Source organism: Boleophthalmus pectinirostris, unplaced genomic scaffold (genome assembly GCF_026225935.1).
Source record: "Boleophthalmus pectinirostris isolate CB_2022bp ecotype Guang Dong unplaced genomic scaffold, ASM2622593v1 HiC_scaffold_9, whole genome shotgun sequence".
NCBI lineage: Eukaryota > Metazoa > Chordata > Actinopteri > Gobiiformes > Gobiidae > Boleophthalmus > Boleophthalmus pectinirostris.
Window position 1 is genome coordinate 21,819,156 of NW_026571541.1, and position 18,089 is coordinate 21,837,244.

An 18,089-nucleotide genomic window follows, 5' to 3' on the forward strand; every position below is an offset into this window, starting at 1 on the left:
TTTGTCGTATTCTTCCACAAAAGAGGGCAAAGTGATAATGAATGCTCCTTCATGGTATACTATAATGAAATGAACAGTGAAAACACTAATCTGCACGTTGATTCACACAATGTTTTACTCTACATATGGGTCAATGGTTAAGCTGCAGCACATATACAAAGGCAGTGTTTTAGGTTTTGAGTCTGAGTTTACCCATTATTTCCCCATTTCCTGATATACGATGTAGGAAATATATCCTGTTATTTTTAGTAAATAATCTGTTACTATTATTGATATCTCTGTATTTGCTATACTTCAAAGTCATGTCCCATATGTTGCTGCCCTACTGTACTGGGCTGGCCTCATTAATCCAGTTCTGTGTTCTGAGAGTGCTTACACATTTATTCCACCTTTTGGCTGTGCTTGTGCTTTCTAATCTATGCCCTTTTGGTGTTAGCAACCAGAGCAGTTCATAACAGACCAGCCAAACTGCCACAGTGCATTAGATCTACTAGTGACTCTAATTTAGCCTGAAGGTGAGGTGGTTACCCTGGTACGGCTCATACACAGAGAGAAACATGCTAACACAGAGCATGGAAACAATCTCTTGCTAGTAACCATCACATTCCCTTCATTCCAATGCATATATTATATTCATTGTATTCTTCTTATTAGCACATGAACTACGTTATGTTCTCTGGAGACATTGACCACACCCTGCAGAACCCATGCAATGTGACAGTGAAGGAATTTGCTGCCGGCTCGCCACAAATACTTGAAGCTTGACTCAAAATACTTGAAGATCACATGTTGCACAAATGACAGGGAAATATGCAGAAAGAGGCTGAGTTGTTGAAAAGTGTATTTTTGTTGTTGTTGAATTGTTTGCTGTGCAGTGTGTGTTTTAAGGACATACTTTACAATTTATAGTTAATCTTTTTTGAGGTATTAAAAACAGATATGAGTCAAAATGCCAAAGCAAGGAGTCTGGAGTATCCTGGTACAGAAAAAAAGGGGTTCAGTGTGATTTTCCTCATTATTGATAATCTTGAAACAAATCGATCAACTAGAATGGAAACACATAAATATACAAAATAGGGCATTTATAGCTGAGGTATTTAAATTTCGATTGAGCCAATGTACTGATGTATGTAAACAAAATACAATACGAAAGAATGATCAAGTTCGCCTGTGCTTCGGCTACTGATTGACTGTGTCTGAACTAAAACGTAGGCCCTGATTAGCACAGTTTGTTCAGTCCCTCTCATGTGACAGTGAGTAAGCTAACCTTTGTAACACTTTCCAGAAGTGCAGAAGGACAATGACCCCACCACTGAAAAGCTGCAGTTTAAAATATACAATAAACACATCATATTAAAGGTGGACTGTGTAACCTTTCTGCTGAGTTGTCGGCCACTTGCTTTTCTCCATGATATGTTAACATTTTGCTTTGAATTTTCCAATGAATGTTAAACTTATCTTTCTTTTATTCATTTACTTACAGAGATTTTATTGCTCAATAATACCCTTCCACAGATCTGACCTGTAACATTGACATGGTGGCAAAGCAATAACTAACATCTCAATGGAGACAAGCAGGTTGTGGACCTTCCTTCATAAGAAAAGTTACATAGTGCCTCTTTAAGTGTGATGATCTTACTCAAGCACCAAAACGTGTGCTTGAGTGTGCTGACTGAGAGCAGTGACTTGGCAGAGTCGTAGCTGATATGACACCTAAGCTGATATCTGCTGAACTCAAACGAGCTACTAAATATAAGTGGAGTTTCCATGCCAAAATGAGAAGGAGCTGTGTCATTATATGAACGTCCGTCAGGAGGTGGCAGTAATATTTCATACTGCTGCCCTCTGCTGGTCATTCAGACACCAGACCACGCTGCTGGAGAGAAGTTTACCACAGGTTAGGACTGCAGCCAATGATTATTTTGCTAGTCGAATGATTGGGCTGTTTAAAAAAAGAGCTGAATTGTGGAAGACCCCTGAATATGTTATATACATTTATGTTTATTATTATTTAACCAGAAAAGGTCACACTGAGGTTTGGAGTCTTACTTTCAGGAGAGTTCTTACCCCAGACGGGACATGTCTTTGGTGGTAGGTAGAACACCCCTATTAAATGAAAGTGATGCCGCTTGAGGACATCTCAATAGGGCATTTTTTAGCAGATTTTTTGTTGTCGTTTTGATTTTGTTTGAATTATAAAGCTACTTCTCTCAGCACATGAGATTTTGGAGTCTATGCATAGATTGCAGTTCAATTACGATACAATTTTCCATTTCTAAATTAGTTGCTTGTGTCAGTCAGTTGAGATTCATCCATGGATTTGTTTGAGCTCTGCTGCTGGAAGTTTTCAGAGCTAGATTTCCCTATTGTTTACATTGTACTTTGCCATGAAATATCCAAAAGGTAAATTCGCAAATGAACCTGGTCTTTTCAATTACTGACTGAACTCCAGAACTAACTGTGTTATTGACAACATAATTTAGCATTTTAACAGGATTCATTTTAATATTAATATTTAATATGTAATACATTTTAGCCTATGCTGTTATGCCATCTGAAACCCAGCAATAGGTCAAATATGTGAGATGTCTTAAAAATATTACACTATTATTGCCATCATTATTTACAAATAGTATTTACAAAAGTCTTAGTTACACACCCTCTAAATAATGTGCATTACATCTTTGTCAGTGACACATCTCGGTTAGGCTTTCTTCTTTTTAGCCACAAGATGGCGCCCACGCTCTGAATTAAAACAAGAAGTTTCAGGTTGTATGGACAGATTAAGATGTTTATTTGTGAATAATTTTGGTAAAACAAACAGGTCAGAGCTGCCAGTTAGGACGACCAAGAGGCACAGAGTAGGACATTAAGATAATCCTAGAAACCATGTTTGTATTTATTATTTTGATGACAGAAGTATAATATTTATTGAATTTTATGGATCTTTGTATCAGCAAGTAATACACACAGCACAAACATAATGCTATACCCTTGTCATCCAATGCTGCACCCACAGCCTTTGAAGCCTTGTGCAATTTAGTGTGTCGCTCACTTAATTAAATATCAATCAGACAAATTAGATCTGGACTGGAGCCAATGAGGGAGTGGATAGGTCAGGATTGAATAAGCAAAATGGGAAAGGGCAGTTCTACTCTAACAACTTAATTGGCACATATGGAGGGCAGCAGTTATTGCAAGAATCATTATCCATAACCATTGTGCATAAATTATATTAATGTCAACAGAGATGCAGAAAGGATAAGCTGGTAGTGTGTACAGCTGATTTCATTATTTATTCATCCTCTCATGAGTTTTCTATTTGTAGATTAGACTACGTGTAACTGAAACATCCAACAAACATCCAAGTGTGGACCTTTTGCAGCGTCTTAACAGTGGTCTCATATGTCTGCTTTGGTCCCCCGTTCACCTTATCTATGCTGTTTGGGTGCTGACTGAAAGTGGTATGTGGCTATACAGATACACACTGCTTGGTCCACAGTCCTGTGATGCAGTGACAGTTAACAGGAGATTCATCTACCAACTGTTACTTGGAATTTAACAAAAGTTTAAATTGAAAACTATGTATGTAGGGCTTGTTGAATATCCCCTAAGAGCTGCCATTTTAACCTCCCGTGTTTGTCGCCTGTTAGTTACCATGAAGATAGATGATTTTAAGACCATACTGTGGAACTTTCAAGGCAAAGCAATAACATCTCCATGGTAACAACAGGTAGCAAACCTCTCACCTGAAAAGTTATAGTGCATCGGACCATAATGAATAGGAGCTAATTGGGCACAATCAGAATCAAAGAATATGGTCATTGCATTAGTTTGTATGTCATTGTGCTATGGTGTCTTGTCTAAACGTGTCGAGGACTTGAGGTTTGTGTGTGATTTGAGTGTTGGCAGAGTGGCTGCAGGCTCACACCCGGACCGTGGCTCTGAGTGCACTGTGATCCAGCTGTCGGAGTGCATAAGACTCAGAGAGAGGCCAACACTGGGCAGAGGAGGAGTGCTGCAGGCAAAAGCTATAAAAAGGAATGGTGACAAATATGTTTAATAAGTATCCAGTAAACCAGAGCTTCTGATTATGTTAGCTATAATATGCTCAGATTTGAATAACTGAAAATACCTTCAGTGGATAAATATTAACACTGATTTCCCTTTATTTGCAGACTTCAGCCAAAACTAATACAATTTACAATTTATGAAACAACTTCAAAAATTTAAACCAATATAACCATCTTTATTCTAAAAGAATGGAGAACAGCTAAGTCTGAAAACAAATCTACTGAGTAAAAATAACATATTAGAGAATAATAGAATAATAATAATAATAATAGAATTAATAGTGCTGAATGGACAGTGAAATTCTAAACATGTATATTTAACATCTGTGCACCACTAATAGCTGAGCCAGAAAATAAATACACATACACATCACAAAACAGACTGCAGTGCATATTGAAATGACACACCATCTAACAATAATATTATCATGAGTTAACTAATGGACTTGTTAATTTCTGTGCATTAGATGCATTTATCCAATAACTCCCATGTTAATATGGCAGAAAGCTTGGTAGACACACTCAGGTAGTCTTTAGGTTGTTAATGAAAAACAATATACTAGTATCATAGTAATATTAGTAACAGAAAAAAATATATATTATAAGGCTGTTCTGTTTTGATTTATTGCTGTCTTCTGATGTTGCCAATTTTCAGGGTGAAAACTGAAATGATGAATACAGAACTTAAGGGTACATGACATTTTAAATGTGTTGTTTTCTTCACACCACATGCAAATCAAATCAGTTACAGTATAACTGTTGCACTTTCTCGGACATTGTGTGAAAATATGATCCATAATTGTCTTGTTATTGTCTTCAAAATAATTACATTTATGCAACCATCAATTGTGCATAGAAAACTAATCTCTTAATAAATATTGAGCACAACACATTATGTAGTGCTGACCTGAAAAATACAAGCCAAAGACCAGCAAAACAAAACAAATTCATTACATTCATTACATTAAGTTAATTACATTTGCTTGTATTCAGTCTTCATCATCGTGTATAGGACCTCTGCCAATTGTAAATAGCATGAATATTATGAGAACAGGCCGGCACCCGCTTACACGTGCTAATACTACGGTTGCGGAACACCCGACCTCCACTAACCCCACCTAATCCCCTCCTCCTTGCAGCTAGTTGCTTGGATCTCTCCTCTGCGGCAAAGAAGTCTGTGCTAGCCCTGAAGAATTCTAGCATGGTTTTGTGACTCCAGTTGATCTCTTGCTTGTCAGATCCACAGTTATTTGCAGCCACATCCCTGTATGTGTTGGGAGATGCGGTAGAGAATGCGCAATGACCACCACGATTAGTCAAAAGCAGGAAAAAATGTGGGTTTGTTTCAAAGAGTTCTAATGGGATGGTGGACTTAGCATCACCTCGAAAAGGGTCATCCTTTGCACATATACTCAATACTGGGATAGCTACCTCGTCAACATCTCTTAAAGGTTCATTGTGTTCCCAGTATGTATCCCATGAAAGGCTGCTTCCTGTGGGTGGCGCTATTATTGAATTGTGACAAAATAGTGCCTCCTCTATGCCCCTTAAAGAGGACCTGGAAAACAGATGTTCGGTCTGGATGATTTGGCCCAATGCACTCCGGTACCTGCACACATAAGAGGCAACCCATCAAAACAAAGACTTAAAACTAGCCAATCTATTCAACTTTGATTTGATACACTCCATGTGGATCACGATGCTCTAGGAAATCAATAACTGGAGAGAGGAGGCATCATCTGTTGCTACAGTAACTTGATTCGTTCCTTAATTGTTTGTGCTTGTCCGATAACGTAGACACTCATATGCTTCAACACTAAGAGACCCTCCAATGTGATAAGGAACTTCATTTTGTTAGGTATAGCCATGTGAGGTTGTTTACAAATACATACAAAGAAATTTCACATATCCTGTATTTTATCCCACTAAGCTAGAAATATTTTGTAAACCAATGAAAAGTGAAACATAAATAACCATATTCAATCACAGAATCATGCTTACTTATTAACAATTTAAAGTTAGGTGGCATGTCTTATTCAAGGAAACAAGACAAAATGATGGGTTTCACAGTCTAGAATTTGATCATGTCATGGGACAAGAGCCAGTTTTTCCTATTAATTACTTTGCCATGAAATATCAAAAGATAAATTCCCAAATATAGAACCCGATCATTTCTATTATTGACTAGACCCAAGACTATGATGTATTACAACAAAAATCTGCAGTTGAACAATATTGTTTTTAGCTTCCCCCCATCTGTGTTCAGTATTATTGGCCTATAGAATCCTGGGATGTCAACTGAAACCCAGCAATATGTAAATAACAGGCTGGTTGGAGTTGTAGGTATTTGAATCACCAATCTGTTGTACGTGTATTTTTGAGCTATAGTTTCCACTTTTTTCCTTGGCTCGTGTGTTTCTCTGTGAATACCTTTTGCTTGATCATGTGTGATTATAGGGTTACCTGCAGAGGCCAAACTTCTGGTACAGTGTTATAGCCCACTGGAGCGGCCACCATAGCCCTTTGTCAAACCAGCTCTGGCAGCGGAACACTGGAGACAGGCACACGGCGGCGGTCACATAGCTAGATGAACCACACTCGCCCAGGTAGGACAGCAGAAGCCCCGCCCCTGTGCTCTCGCTCACTGCATACAGACGACCTGCGGGCTGCCGGTAGCGGATGTAGCGCACTGCCTCCCGGAGGTCGGAGGGGTCACCGAACTGCTGCAGTTTGACTGAGGTAAGAGGGGCCCCGTTGTGTCCACGGCGATTGAAAACGACTGGGAGGTAGCCGTGGAACAGGGCGGTTTCACATAACTGTAAGGGAAAAAAATCAAGCAGGAGACCTTATAAAAAGTGTGCATTCCTGTGTAAGAATTTTTAGATGATGATTAAGTTCATAGAGAACGTTTCACAAAACCAATAGTATAGAGTTGCTATAATCTCTCATTCATCCAGGAGCAGTCCATTTATGAAACACATGGTGTACTATCGTCACGGCTCAAAACATTTCATTTCCAAAACTCTCAAGGAATATTATGAGAACAGTATAACTAAATGTTTCCTTTCATTACAGAAGCATAAAACGCAATGCACTTAATACATAAACCATGTTCAGGATCTTTGTGACTTCTGTGCTCCAGAGTTCTGCTGCACAGGTCTCCATAAAACCATCCACAAACTACTGAACAATGAGTTCTTTTTGCACTAAAGGTAGCCACTTTCCATGACAGTCTTGTTGGCAGAGGTGATACCAGTGGAAAGTTCTTGGTAATACCTTTAATTATGTGGAAAAGGAATGAATATTATACTACTAAGTACAAAGAAGACACATTCCTGTGTGGGTGGCATCATCATACTGTACCTGCAGTACGGTCAGGTGATCAGGACTGATATAGCCAACTCAAATCCACTGATAGTGAGGAATGTTATTTTATATTACATATACCTTCCCTTTTTATCATGGCTGTCATGTATTTAGATAAGAGCAGAAAGAAAACTATCTTTGTACTTGTATACAGTATAAAGTTTACAGTTGACATCACAGCAGACTTCAGACAGGTTTACTATACTTCACCCATTTGTTTATGTGGGCTTCAAGCTGTTTATGTAGTCTGTAGCCTGTAGTGTGACTGTGCTTGTACTTTTCATTTATATAAATTTTCACTACAGTTTGAACCTGAGAGCAGACACACTATTGTGGTATTGGCAGAAATATTAGCAGTACTTTATTTTATTTTAGACTTTATTTTATTTATAATATTATAGTTTGTCAAAATAACCTCGTCTGTTTTATTATTTATCCTTGTAATGTACCACGTGGACAGCATCTGCACCACAAGTACTGCACTGTACTGAGAGTGAAGTGAGTCAGTCATTCACCTCTAATTAAACATTATACTAGTAATAAGAAACACTGGGATAGGATTGCTTCTCTATGAGTTGAGTCGGTCTTGTTGTGGTAGTTTAATCCTTCAAAATTAGATCTTTGACTGATTACTGCGGTAAGCCCCATGTAATACAAGATGGCTGCATCATTGAAATGCAGACTACAGTGGAGTTTAATACTTTGCCTGAATGACTAGAAGATACATTTATAGTGTAAGCAATGTGCAAATATAACAGCGGCTCAGCTATCAGTGTCAGTGTAGAGGAATATTTACTTTGAATTTAGGGTACGGTAAATGGTTTATCATACAACACAAGTAAGTAAATCAATTTTGTAGCGTGACAGACAGGTGACAGGTTCCCTGCCTCCTCAAAGTGCAGTTGGAAAACCATGTTAACCCTCTGACAGCATTGTCCATCAGGAGTATTTACTTAAGTGATGTAAAGGAAATTGGAAAGTGATAGGAAGTTCTTGGAGCCTGCAGACCGACATGAAACGAATGGCGTGTATTCTCTGTGCATGCTTGAAAAAAAAAAAATTTTTAAGGTTAGAAAACTGTGGTTAATTGCAATCTATTTAATAAAAAAAAAAAAGACTATATTCATTCATCTACTAACTGTGTAAAATATAGATGGTAGAGCACGCACCCAGTGATAAATGTTAAGCTCTGTACTGAATTAGATTAACAGCCTGTGAAATGATTTGGCTATAGCTCCCTATACATACATTACCACCACTGAAGTACAATCCACTGCAGTAACGGGCACATTGTGATGGGAACTTACCCACAAGAAGCATAAGCACACAAGAGTGGCAAATAAAACAGCTTCTTATCTGTGTCAACAATAATCAGCAAGAGATTTCCGATAGGCGAGATTTCCGATTGGCAGATCCTCAAAATCCACTTATAAAAATGGTGCAGTGACATTTGTATGTATACACCACTTGCCAACTTTATGCTTTAATCTAGGGCCCTTGGGTGACTCATAGCATTATAAATTCAGAAAGTGTGTGTTAGATTTTATAATGGAACAGTGAAACAGCTAAAATTGTGGAAAAGCCAGAGTGTAGCAAATCACACTTTGAGTCCAGGTATCTCTGAGTCTGTGCCTCTCACTTGTTGTCTATTTTCATCAAACTTGTGACATGTTCATCAAATCGGTTTCAGTAACAGTAAAAGAATGCTACTGCTGCTGTCCAAGAGTTTTTTATCAGCTCAGTGACAAATTCCACAGGCTCAGAGTCTAGACTTTGGGTTTTATTTTCAGAGTTGTGCCAAATTATTGTTTGTATTGTGGAAATGGGGAAGAAAACTGTTAAAAAATGTGGTGATTGACCAGGATGGATGTTAAACTAGTGTAAAAATAAAAATCTGAAGCCATTTTAAATTGTTGTTAATAGTTGCTGATATGCAAGTAGTGTAAATTAAATTGTCTAGACGGTTTTAAAATTATACTTTTGTAAAATTAAAATGACTGCATAGGTTTAGGTTTTGAACACATATTGTATGCTGTTTTTTTAAATTTCATCCTAAATGTAGGATGCCGGAACAGGAATAACCAACCCACCAACCAGAAGCTATGCTAGATACTTGATGGAAAGCCAGAGGCATATAATGTGAGTAAAACTAGGTCACATAATGGTGGTAAATTGAGGCCATAAATTGCCTGCATGGGCCAGTGTGAGCCTGACAGGTGATCTCCACGTGAAGCATGGCGGCTCCTGTGTGCTCCTTTACAGAAACTATTTCACAAAGCAGTAATCACAGCTCTTGGAACACACATGCTGGTCCCTCCATGTGTTTTATTACCTGCCACTGGGTTACTGTGAACCTGACCTTGGAGGAGAAATGATAATTATTATGTTGACTCCATAATAATGAGCTTCTGTTAAGTGATACTATATATTTTACAGTGACTAGCAAAATCAATTTTTCATTTGAGCTATGGGTTTCATTTCATATTTTGTATATTGTGAATGAATCTACTTACTACTACTTACACTAAAATAACTGTAAAAATGTATAACAGCCATGTACTACTATATAACCCGCTAAACCACCACATTTATAAACTGTTTTGTTTGTTTTTTTGCTGTGTTAATTTTTCCTATTGAGTGTTGTGCTGTTGTGGAAAATGTGAAACAAAATATTTTATGGACTATCTCATTTATACATGCATGAGATTCTGAAATGTGCTGCGTACCACATGCTAACCTGCACTGACAGCATTCACTGCTAGTTTCCCTGAATCGCTCTCCTCTGTTTCGCCCTATTCCCACTCAAACTGGAGCTTGTTTCATCTTTATCTCTCTGCTTTGCACCAAAGGCCTGGATGTTCAGCCCATGTGGGTCTCAATGGTGACAGGAGCTTTCCTAATTGGTGGATGTATCCCCAGTAGCATTTCTGTCTTTAGACCTCCCAAGAGGAACCTCAATGAAAGAGGGGAAATAGGTCCTTCATCGGAAATTGAAAACTGCAGAACTGAATGACAGCACTCTCACAATCATACTGTAGCATGCTAAGAATACCACTTAAACATGAATTGCAACAAGGAACAGTTATTTCAAAAGCTATCTTCAGTGCAGCAGCCACGTTAGAAAATCCATACAAAGTAAAACCAATGCCAAATCAATATTAATATCAATGCACACTAGGAGAAAAATAATTTGTTTTGGAAATCCAAGAAAAAGTCAATATAAAACAATAAAATTGGATTTAATTTTCAACCTCACATCTGTTCAGTAATGACTAATAAATAAAAACTGGGCTGGCAGCTGTATCTTGAGTGGTAAGTGTGCTTGTCCACCAACTCAAAGTTCTGTCAGTTGTTGTGTCCTTGAACAAGACACTTCACCCACCTTGCCTAATATGGATGTGCTGTGTGATAGAGTGATTGGTGGTGCTGATGGTTCCGAGTGGTGCTTTGCAAGAGAAAATTTTTAAGAATTGGCAATACAAGATATGGTTTGAGTCATGAAGTTATGTTTAATGTTTGAGAGAGCAAGATGAATCAGTGGATTCGAAAGTCTTGGTAGGCTGCATGGTTCTGCTTTTATGTTGTGTAACTTGATTTTCCCTTTTTGTGAGCTGTTTGCTGACAGTAAGCAAATCAAACTGACAATAAAGCAATTGTGCTTAGCTTTAATTCAAGCAGTGCACTATAATTCACTCCAGAGACACAGCAGGTGAAAATGCATCCATACAAATAGGTGATACATTTTTAATCAGAGACCTTTTTCACATGCATCCTGTAATGTTGGTTCTTTTGCTCTGCAGTGGATAGCAACACCTTACATATTTGTTGAACTAAATAATGTCTGACAAATGCACTGCCAAAGGGCTCAAAGGCAATCTACATTTTTCTAAGTTGGTTCATGTGAGGTTATATGTAGTACAATAGATTAAGTTGCAAGTTTTGTAACACTTGCACCATAAAAAAACACTATTATTTTTGTAATAGTTTTGCTTTGTATGTATATTTTCTCTTTATGTACCACAAACTTCACACATTGCTTTTACAGCCCAAACTCACTGTAAAAATAGTAGGACTGGTGGTATTTGTAGCAAAAACAAACTTCCCAGTGTCATATTGTTGCTGTTGCCCTGTGGATATTGACAGTCAGACCGTTCACTCACCTTTTGCACATTTCTCGTAATCCTCCCGAACGAATTGGGCACAATGAGCAGCACTGGGCTGGATGAGTGGCTGGATGTTCTGCGTCTCCTCTGGTATGAGGGCACTGCCCAGTCCAATGCCACCAGCCCCTCGTCACTCAGCTGCAGGTTATCCCGCACGAACTGGACTGCACCGTGGTATGGCCAGCACGCCTCGTACACGCTCTGAAGCACGGCGCTCGCCCTCCAGGTCCAGCCCACACATGGAGAATAGTCACTAAAACTTCTGCAGTGTTTCAGCAGGTAGTTGGCCAGAGCTGATGGTTTGCATATGAACGTCACGGAGTCCTTTTTAACGTCAGGTTTGTTGTGCGTAAAGCTGTCGTTTTTGGTATTCGAGTTCTCCTCCAGCCCCTCTAACAGCGCATCCGTCTGTCCCTCTGTGTAAAAATACGCGGAACCTGGCCAGATGAAGACCACCAGGATCACAATGAACACAACTACAAGACATTCCAGCATTTGCGCTAAATGACAAAGAACTCGGGCAACTTAAGGTGCTCAACAGCCTCGCCAGTTAACCATACATCCCAATCACTTAAAAAAAAACCAAAACGCTTAATGAATATGAGCTTCAGAGCGCACGTGCCTTTCCAAACTCCTGCATTCCCGCTTCTTCCGCATCACAAATATTCAGTTTCCACCTTTGAAAGATGCTGTGCCTTTCCTCTCAATGATCAAAACAGACTGCGCTCCAACGAACGCACCTCTTCGCTCCCAGCTTTGTGATTACCAGAAGAGACTCGCGCGCTCACACCGCTGCTTCTGCTGGCAACGCCTCCCGTATCCAGCCCCAGTCAAAAACAGGTAGTGGGGCGCGCGCGGATCCGTGTGTCTGATATCAGAATGTACGCTGTAGGTCCTTTCAATGAATTATCAGTAAAAGAGTTCCTGTCATTTCTGCCACTTGCGAGAAGAATTTGTGCGCATGGCAGGGGCCGTCGTGAACTATGAATGAACCAAATATTGACATTGTTTTTGGATCTGCTTTGGGGGACATGAGGAGAAAGTTGGCAAATGGCTCATACAAACAGTTCGCACGAAAGCTGAAGTTTGCATGTTGCTATTTGAAAAGGTATATAATTGTAAGGGAGAACGCATTTAATATTAAAATTTATTTAATTTAAAGGGCAAAAGGAGATAATAGAAAATGTAATGTATGGTAAAATCAGGGTTACAGTTAAAAATAGCAGATTCTTCTGATAAATTGATGACTTTTGTGTATTGCAAATATTGATCTATCTTCATCAAATGATTGATAGCTCTCTGTTTACTTTATACAGATCTGAAGAAGTGTGTATTCTGGATCCCAGGCAACACAAATAATGCAAATGGTTTGAAAGTAGATTCTTTGGAAAGGTAGTTCACAGAAAGCTGGCCTATTACTTTTGCAGGCAACGAAACTAAAAACATACAGTGAAATGATGAAGACAGTAAAGCATTATTTGTTGCTATCACACCATTCCTGAAAGTTATAGAGTGGAAAAAGAAACCAAATACAAACTTTTGAAAATTTTGCTTTTGTTATCTCAGGGAATAGACCATTCAGTTTTACAACTTAGTCATTAATGCTGAAGTTAAAACATTAACTCAACTGAGATTCTAATAGATGATTTTAAATGTAATGGGGATCATTGGTAGTACTGCAGTATAGATAAAAAAGGCTGCATGTTATCTTGTGAAAAGGCCAAAGAAAATTCTCAAGTCAAAAATACTATTCTCTGATGCAAATAGGAAAGGTCAATGCTTATAGCGATGACGAAGACTGCAGATAAGAGCTGGACTGGAGATAAGCTGAAGGTTGCGGCGATTTGGGATATCACTGGACACATCGTTCATTGACCCAAGATGGCTCCCGAAACATACCACAGGGTTTGAGTACACAAGCAGATTGGCCATCATTTGCATTTGAAATCATTATTTTTTTTGCTGGATTTAACTAGCTATTTTGGGTTTAAATCAAAACTGGTCCTGCAGACATATTTGTGGCACAGTTAACATAAAATAAATACACACAGCAGTCCTAAAATATACACAGATTACGGTAATAACCTACTTATATCATATCCAGTTCTACTAGTTTTGATCATGAATGATGTTTGTAATTTTTGACTTGCCAGTTCATGTCAGTTGAGTATAGTTGGAGACATTACACAGACATTAGTTGTTATCTTATGAGCTCACACTGTTGGCTTTTATGAGTATCTATTGTATGGCAGTCCCCAGAGCAATCACAATGCTATCAGGTATCTAAAAAGCTCTACAGAGTGGCCATCTGATGCTGCATGTAACATTTTCCACAGCGTGAATAGGAGCATACACCCATAAAACACAGTGCATTAGAGTGTATACCTATAGTGCACATTTCCTCTAATTGTAGCACATCAACCTATACCTTGGAGCATGGAAAGTAATGTCTATCATTTTGACCAGTCAAGAAAGAAACTGGCTTTACTGGCTCCACTCCCAGGGCTACATACTGTACATACACCAGCTGGGAATTGACCACTTGTCTATTATGTTGCTTAGGCAACCAATTATGAGTATGTTTCTGTGAGAAGCAGCATTGAGTGGTATTGAGTACATAGTTGCTGTTATGGTTTACTATGCGTTTCTTGAAAGTTCCATTAACACGACCTCAAAACCAAGCAGTACCAGGCAAATCTCTGTAGAATACATTAAAAAAGTTGTGTAGCAATCCCAGTCTTGTATTTTTTATGAATATTAATTTCCCCATGACATGCAGAAGTAAGAAAGAAGCAGATCTAGATGGGCGTACTGCTGTGTTGGTCTGAAAAAGGACCGTGCTGCTGATATTGCCTTATGTGGCACTGTGGTTTACATGTGTTTGAGGTTTTTCATTTTTATATGTCACCTGACAGGAAGCGGAAATAGAGCAGAATAAATGAGGATGTGGTCATACATTGGTTTTTGCAGTGCAAGAATAGTGGTGATGCAACGGCCTATAGCTGATCTTACCTCTATGGATCGAAGGAGGGCAAAATGTTTCAAACACATAAGTACATAGATAATTTTTGTACAAAATTAGGTAGCGCTAAAGCTGATCCAATCACCTACTGGTTTTGGTTGATCCTATTTTACCCATTTCTGTTTTTATTAGTAATAGTAGTGCAGTATTGGTAGTACTCTCTAACACTGCTACCTTTGAATAATACTACTTGGACTTTATGATTATGTAAAAAAGTGCAAAAGCAGGCACATTGTAAACAACACCAGGAGCAAACACCCCCCCCCCAAAAAAAAAACCAACCCTGAAATATGCACTGAGAAATACAAAAATGACATGCATTTCATGACATGTTTGTACGAGTCTAAACTACATAATTGCACCAACTTGCATACAGCCCTACTACTACTTCCTCGATTGTATTGTTGAGACTATAGTTAATAGGCTACTATGATGTCAAACTATTTATTTTGTACCTTTGTCACAGGAACCCCTTCTGAAGCACACACATCTGTGCAGCCTCACATGTCATCCGTGAGACCTACGTCACTGGGTTGAGATGCAGTGCACTGAGGTCCAGCCTGTCAGTGCCAGCGTATACACAGACTCCATATGTTTGTAATTACAGCTGACTAAATAACACATGTTCTGGTGAAGAGTGAGAGGGTGTGGTGGAAGTGATGTTAAATATTGTCACTGAAATACATAACAGGGAGGAGAGCTTGTACAGAGACAGTACAGGGAGTAGCTAGCATTACTGTATTGAACCTATTGACTGTTGAGCTAAATAACCACAGCTGGTTTGCATCTCAGTGGAGGAGCTTGAACAAATATGATTTAAGATGTTCAGATGGTAGTTTAATTGGTCACAGATCTGATAGGAAATGTATGACTGTCATTAGCCAGATTGATGAGCAATGCTGTATTGTTTTTTTAAGTTTTTTGAGTAACTATCATATTGAGGAACATCATTTTAGTTACTTATTTACTACACATTTTAGTGTCAGTTCATGCTGACTGATGTTGGGCAAGCACAGGTAGTATGTGCCATTGTGAATTTATCTGGTGTTTTTTACAAGCTTCTCTCTGAGTCATGGTTTCTTAAAGCTCAAAAACACTACATCACTATCTAGTGCACCATAAACACACACAATGTTTAAGATATATGCAAGTGTCAGTTGCAAGAAGACTTCAGTGCCTGTTATATACGCTGTCACTTTAACAAAGCCTTTTTCACACTTGGTTAAATGTAATGTGTTGTACAAATTCCAACAGTTAATCACTGGGATTGTTTTTGTTGAACAGCTTGTTTACATTAGCAACCAGATTCAAAATAGTCACGTGATGTTTTTACTGGCAAAGACCAAATATTTCTGAGTGTAAATCGACTTTATGACTCTTTCTTTGAATACATTTTGGAAATCTGTAAATCAAGTTATATTTTTGCCAGTACCTTTAAATAAGTAATATTTTTTGTCGACTAAAAAAAAGTTTATATTAGGTAATATAATGTACATTTTTTAGTCTGTTTTATTTTTTGTACAATGAAAATGCCCTGTTAGTATTTGTTGTGGGCTGCAGTCATCAAAGAGTGTTGTCTGTAGGCGTCTGTATTTTGGCTCAATGTGAGTCTTCTTCTGTCAGCACTCTGACATTCTGCACTTCACAGCACTGTACAGCTCAGCTCAGCAGGGAGGGTCAGACTGGGCCAGCCAGAAACTACAACTATGGTCCTGAAGCACAACTGGATACATTTTAAGATCAGCCTAATAACTAAAGGTGTTGTTTATAGTTTATTGAATGAATAAACTGCTTAAATTGCTGTTTATAGACAAGAAGAGACATAAGACACTGGTGGTCACTTAGGGAAGAAGATGTAAAAACTGAAGGGGCAATAGTTCTACTGCTGCAATAAAGAACGATGAGCTGGAATAGAGAGTAAATTTATATGAATGTCATTGATTTAATTCACAGGATAGACTGAGGTAGGAATTGCAGTGTTCTCAATGAATTTACACTTAAGCTTAATAATAATTCTACTTTTCTGCACATATTTTAGGCACCTTTTGTAGATAGTAATGTGTTCTTTTCTGTTCTCTTGTGCTTACAAAATAGCTGAATAATAACAGAATGAGATCTCAATTTCATCGGCTATTATTAAATTCTTCAGTGTAGGGCTATTAATTATTAAAACACCAATAGCTTTGGTCAAGGTCAAGAACAAAGCTGGCCTCTCCTGATCTGGGTGACAGCTGAAAAACAAACATTCCCAGGACAAACTGTGCTAGCTGTCCCATAGCTTTAGCCTTTCAATGTGTAATCAACAAGATGAAAGGCGTAATAAATGCAACCACTAAAATCCAATTACTAAGCTGCTTTGTTGGGTTTCTTTATGGTTGGACAGACTGGGAGAGTGCTTGTGTGTGCTTAAAGAAATACTGGAAAGTACTGCAACTTCTTTGAAACATTGAAATAAAACAAAATATCAAATTTAAATGTGTTTTTTTTACAGCATTCGGTAGCCTATCCAGTATCTTTTCTTGCAAACATGTCACAGTGTAATGCTACTATGAAGAGGTGGATCCTATCACCTCTACAGCTGTCAAAAAGAAGTTAAAGGGCCCAAAGCTGTTTTAGAGCAATATTGTGGTTTACGTAAAGCATAATATATTTTTAATTTCTCCCTTGTCCTGTGAAAACTATCAAAGACAACACATATACATATATACATATATGTATAGGCTCTAGGGCAACATTGGCTCAGTTAAAACCATGTGAATATCTCGTGCCCAGGGACCTTGAAGGACGTGTTAGTGGACGCGTCATTAACTTCTGTGTTAAGTGAAAAAGCACCTTATGAAGTGAACCTGTATCTTCTGTTACCTCAGGTCAGACCGTTCACAGATGGCACTCTGGAACATTTGCTCCTCATTTTACGTAGTTACTAGAATACTGAGAATGAACTAAAGTTGGACTAATGTGCAAATTGAGTGTATTTTCTTGTTTTCTGCATGTTTTGGGAAAAGTCACATTCAGATTGACAGTGAATATCTTTTCCTTGTTTCTATACTTTCCCCTTTACTGCACTAACAGCTTCAAGTTTCATTTGAGTATCACATTTTCTTTTGTTTCATTATTCAGAGTTTGAACAATGATGATAGTTCGTGTGAGCCTTGAAATAGAAGCGATTGCATTGCAATGGTGAATGTCAGGAAGGAAGTCATACCATGGAGGAATCGTACACAAAAAGTGGCCTTTAAAAGCTACAGACAATAATAGAACACATGGACCAAACCCATCACTGCACTGATAGGATCAAGAACAACAATGCAATAATTAGTGAGTCCAAGAACAGGAGGCTGAAGAATATAAACAATAAGACTGTCCGGTTTGAAGCTTTGAAGAGGACAGAATGTTTGGACCTCCAAATTTAGAACTACTGGACATTACATTTTGTCCTCTATGACAAGCTACATAATTATACAG

At 38.3% G+C, this 18,089-nt stretch overlaps 1 protein-coding gene across 1 annotated transcript; it reads right to left on the bottom strand.

Moving 5' to 3' along the window:
* Positions 1-4,145: 4,145 nt before the first annotated feature.
* abhd15a (abhydrolase domain containing 15a) lies at positions 4,146-12,478 on the bottom strand. The gene is made up of 3 exons (XM_020940383.2): positions 11,600-12,478; positions 6,537-6,889; positions 4,146-5,682 (listed from the first exon to the last, which is right to left on the bottom strand). The coding sequence occupies exons 1-3, from the start codon at positions 12,095-12,097 to the stop codon at positions 5,073-5,075; spliced, it is 1,461 nt and encodes a 486-aa protein (XP_020796042.1). The 5' UTR covers positions 12,098-12,478; the 3' UTR covers positions 4,146-5,072.
* Positions 12,479-18,089: the final 5,611 nt, after the last annotated feature.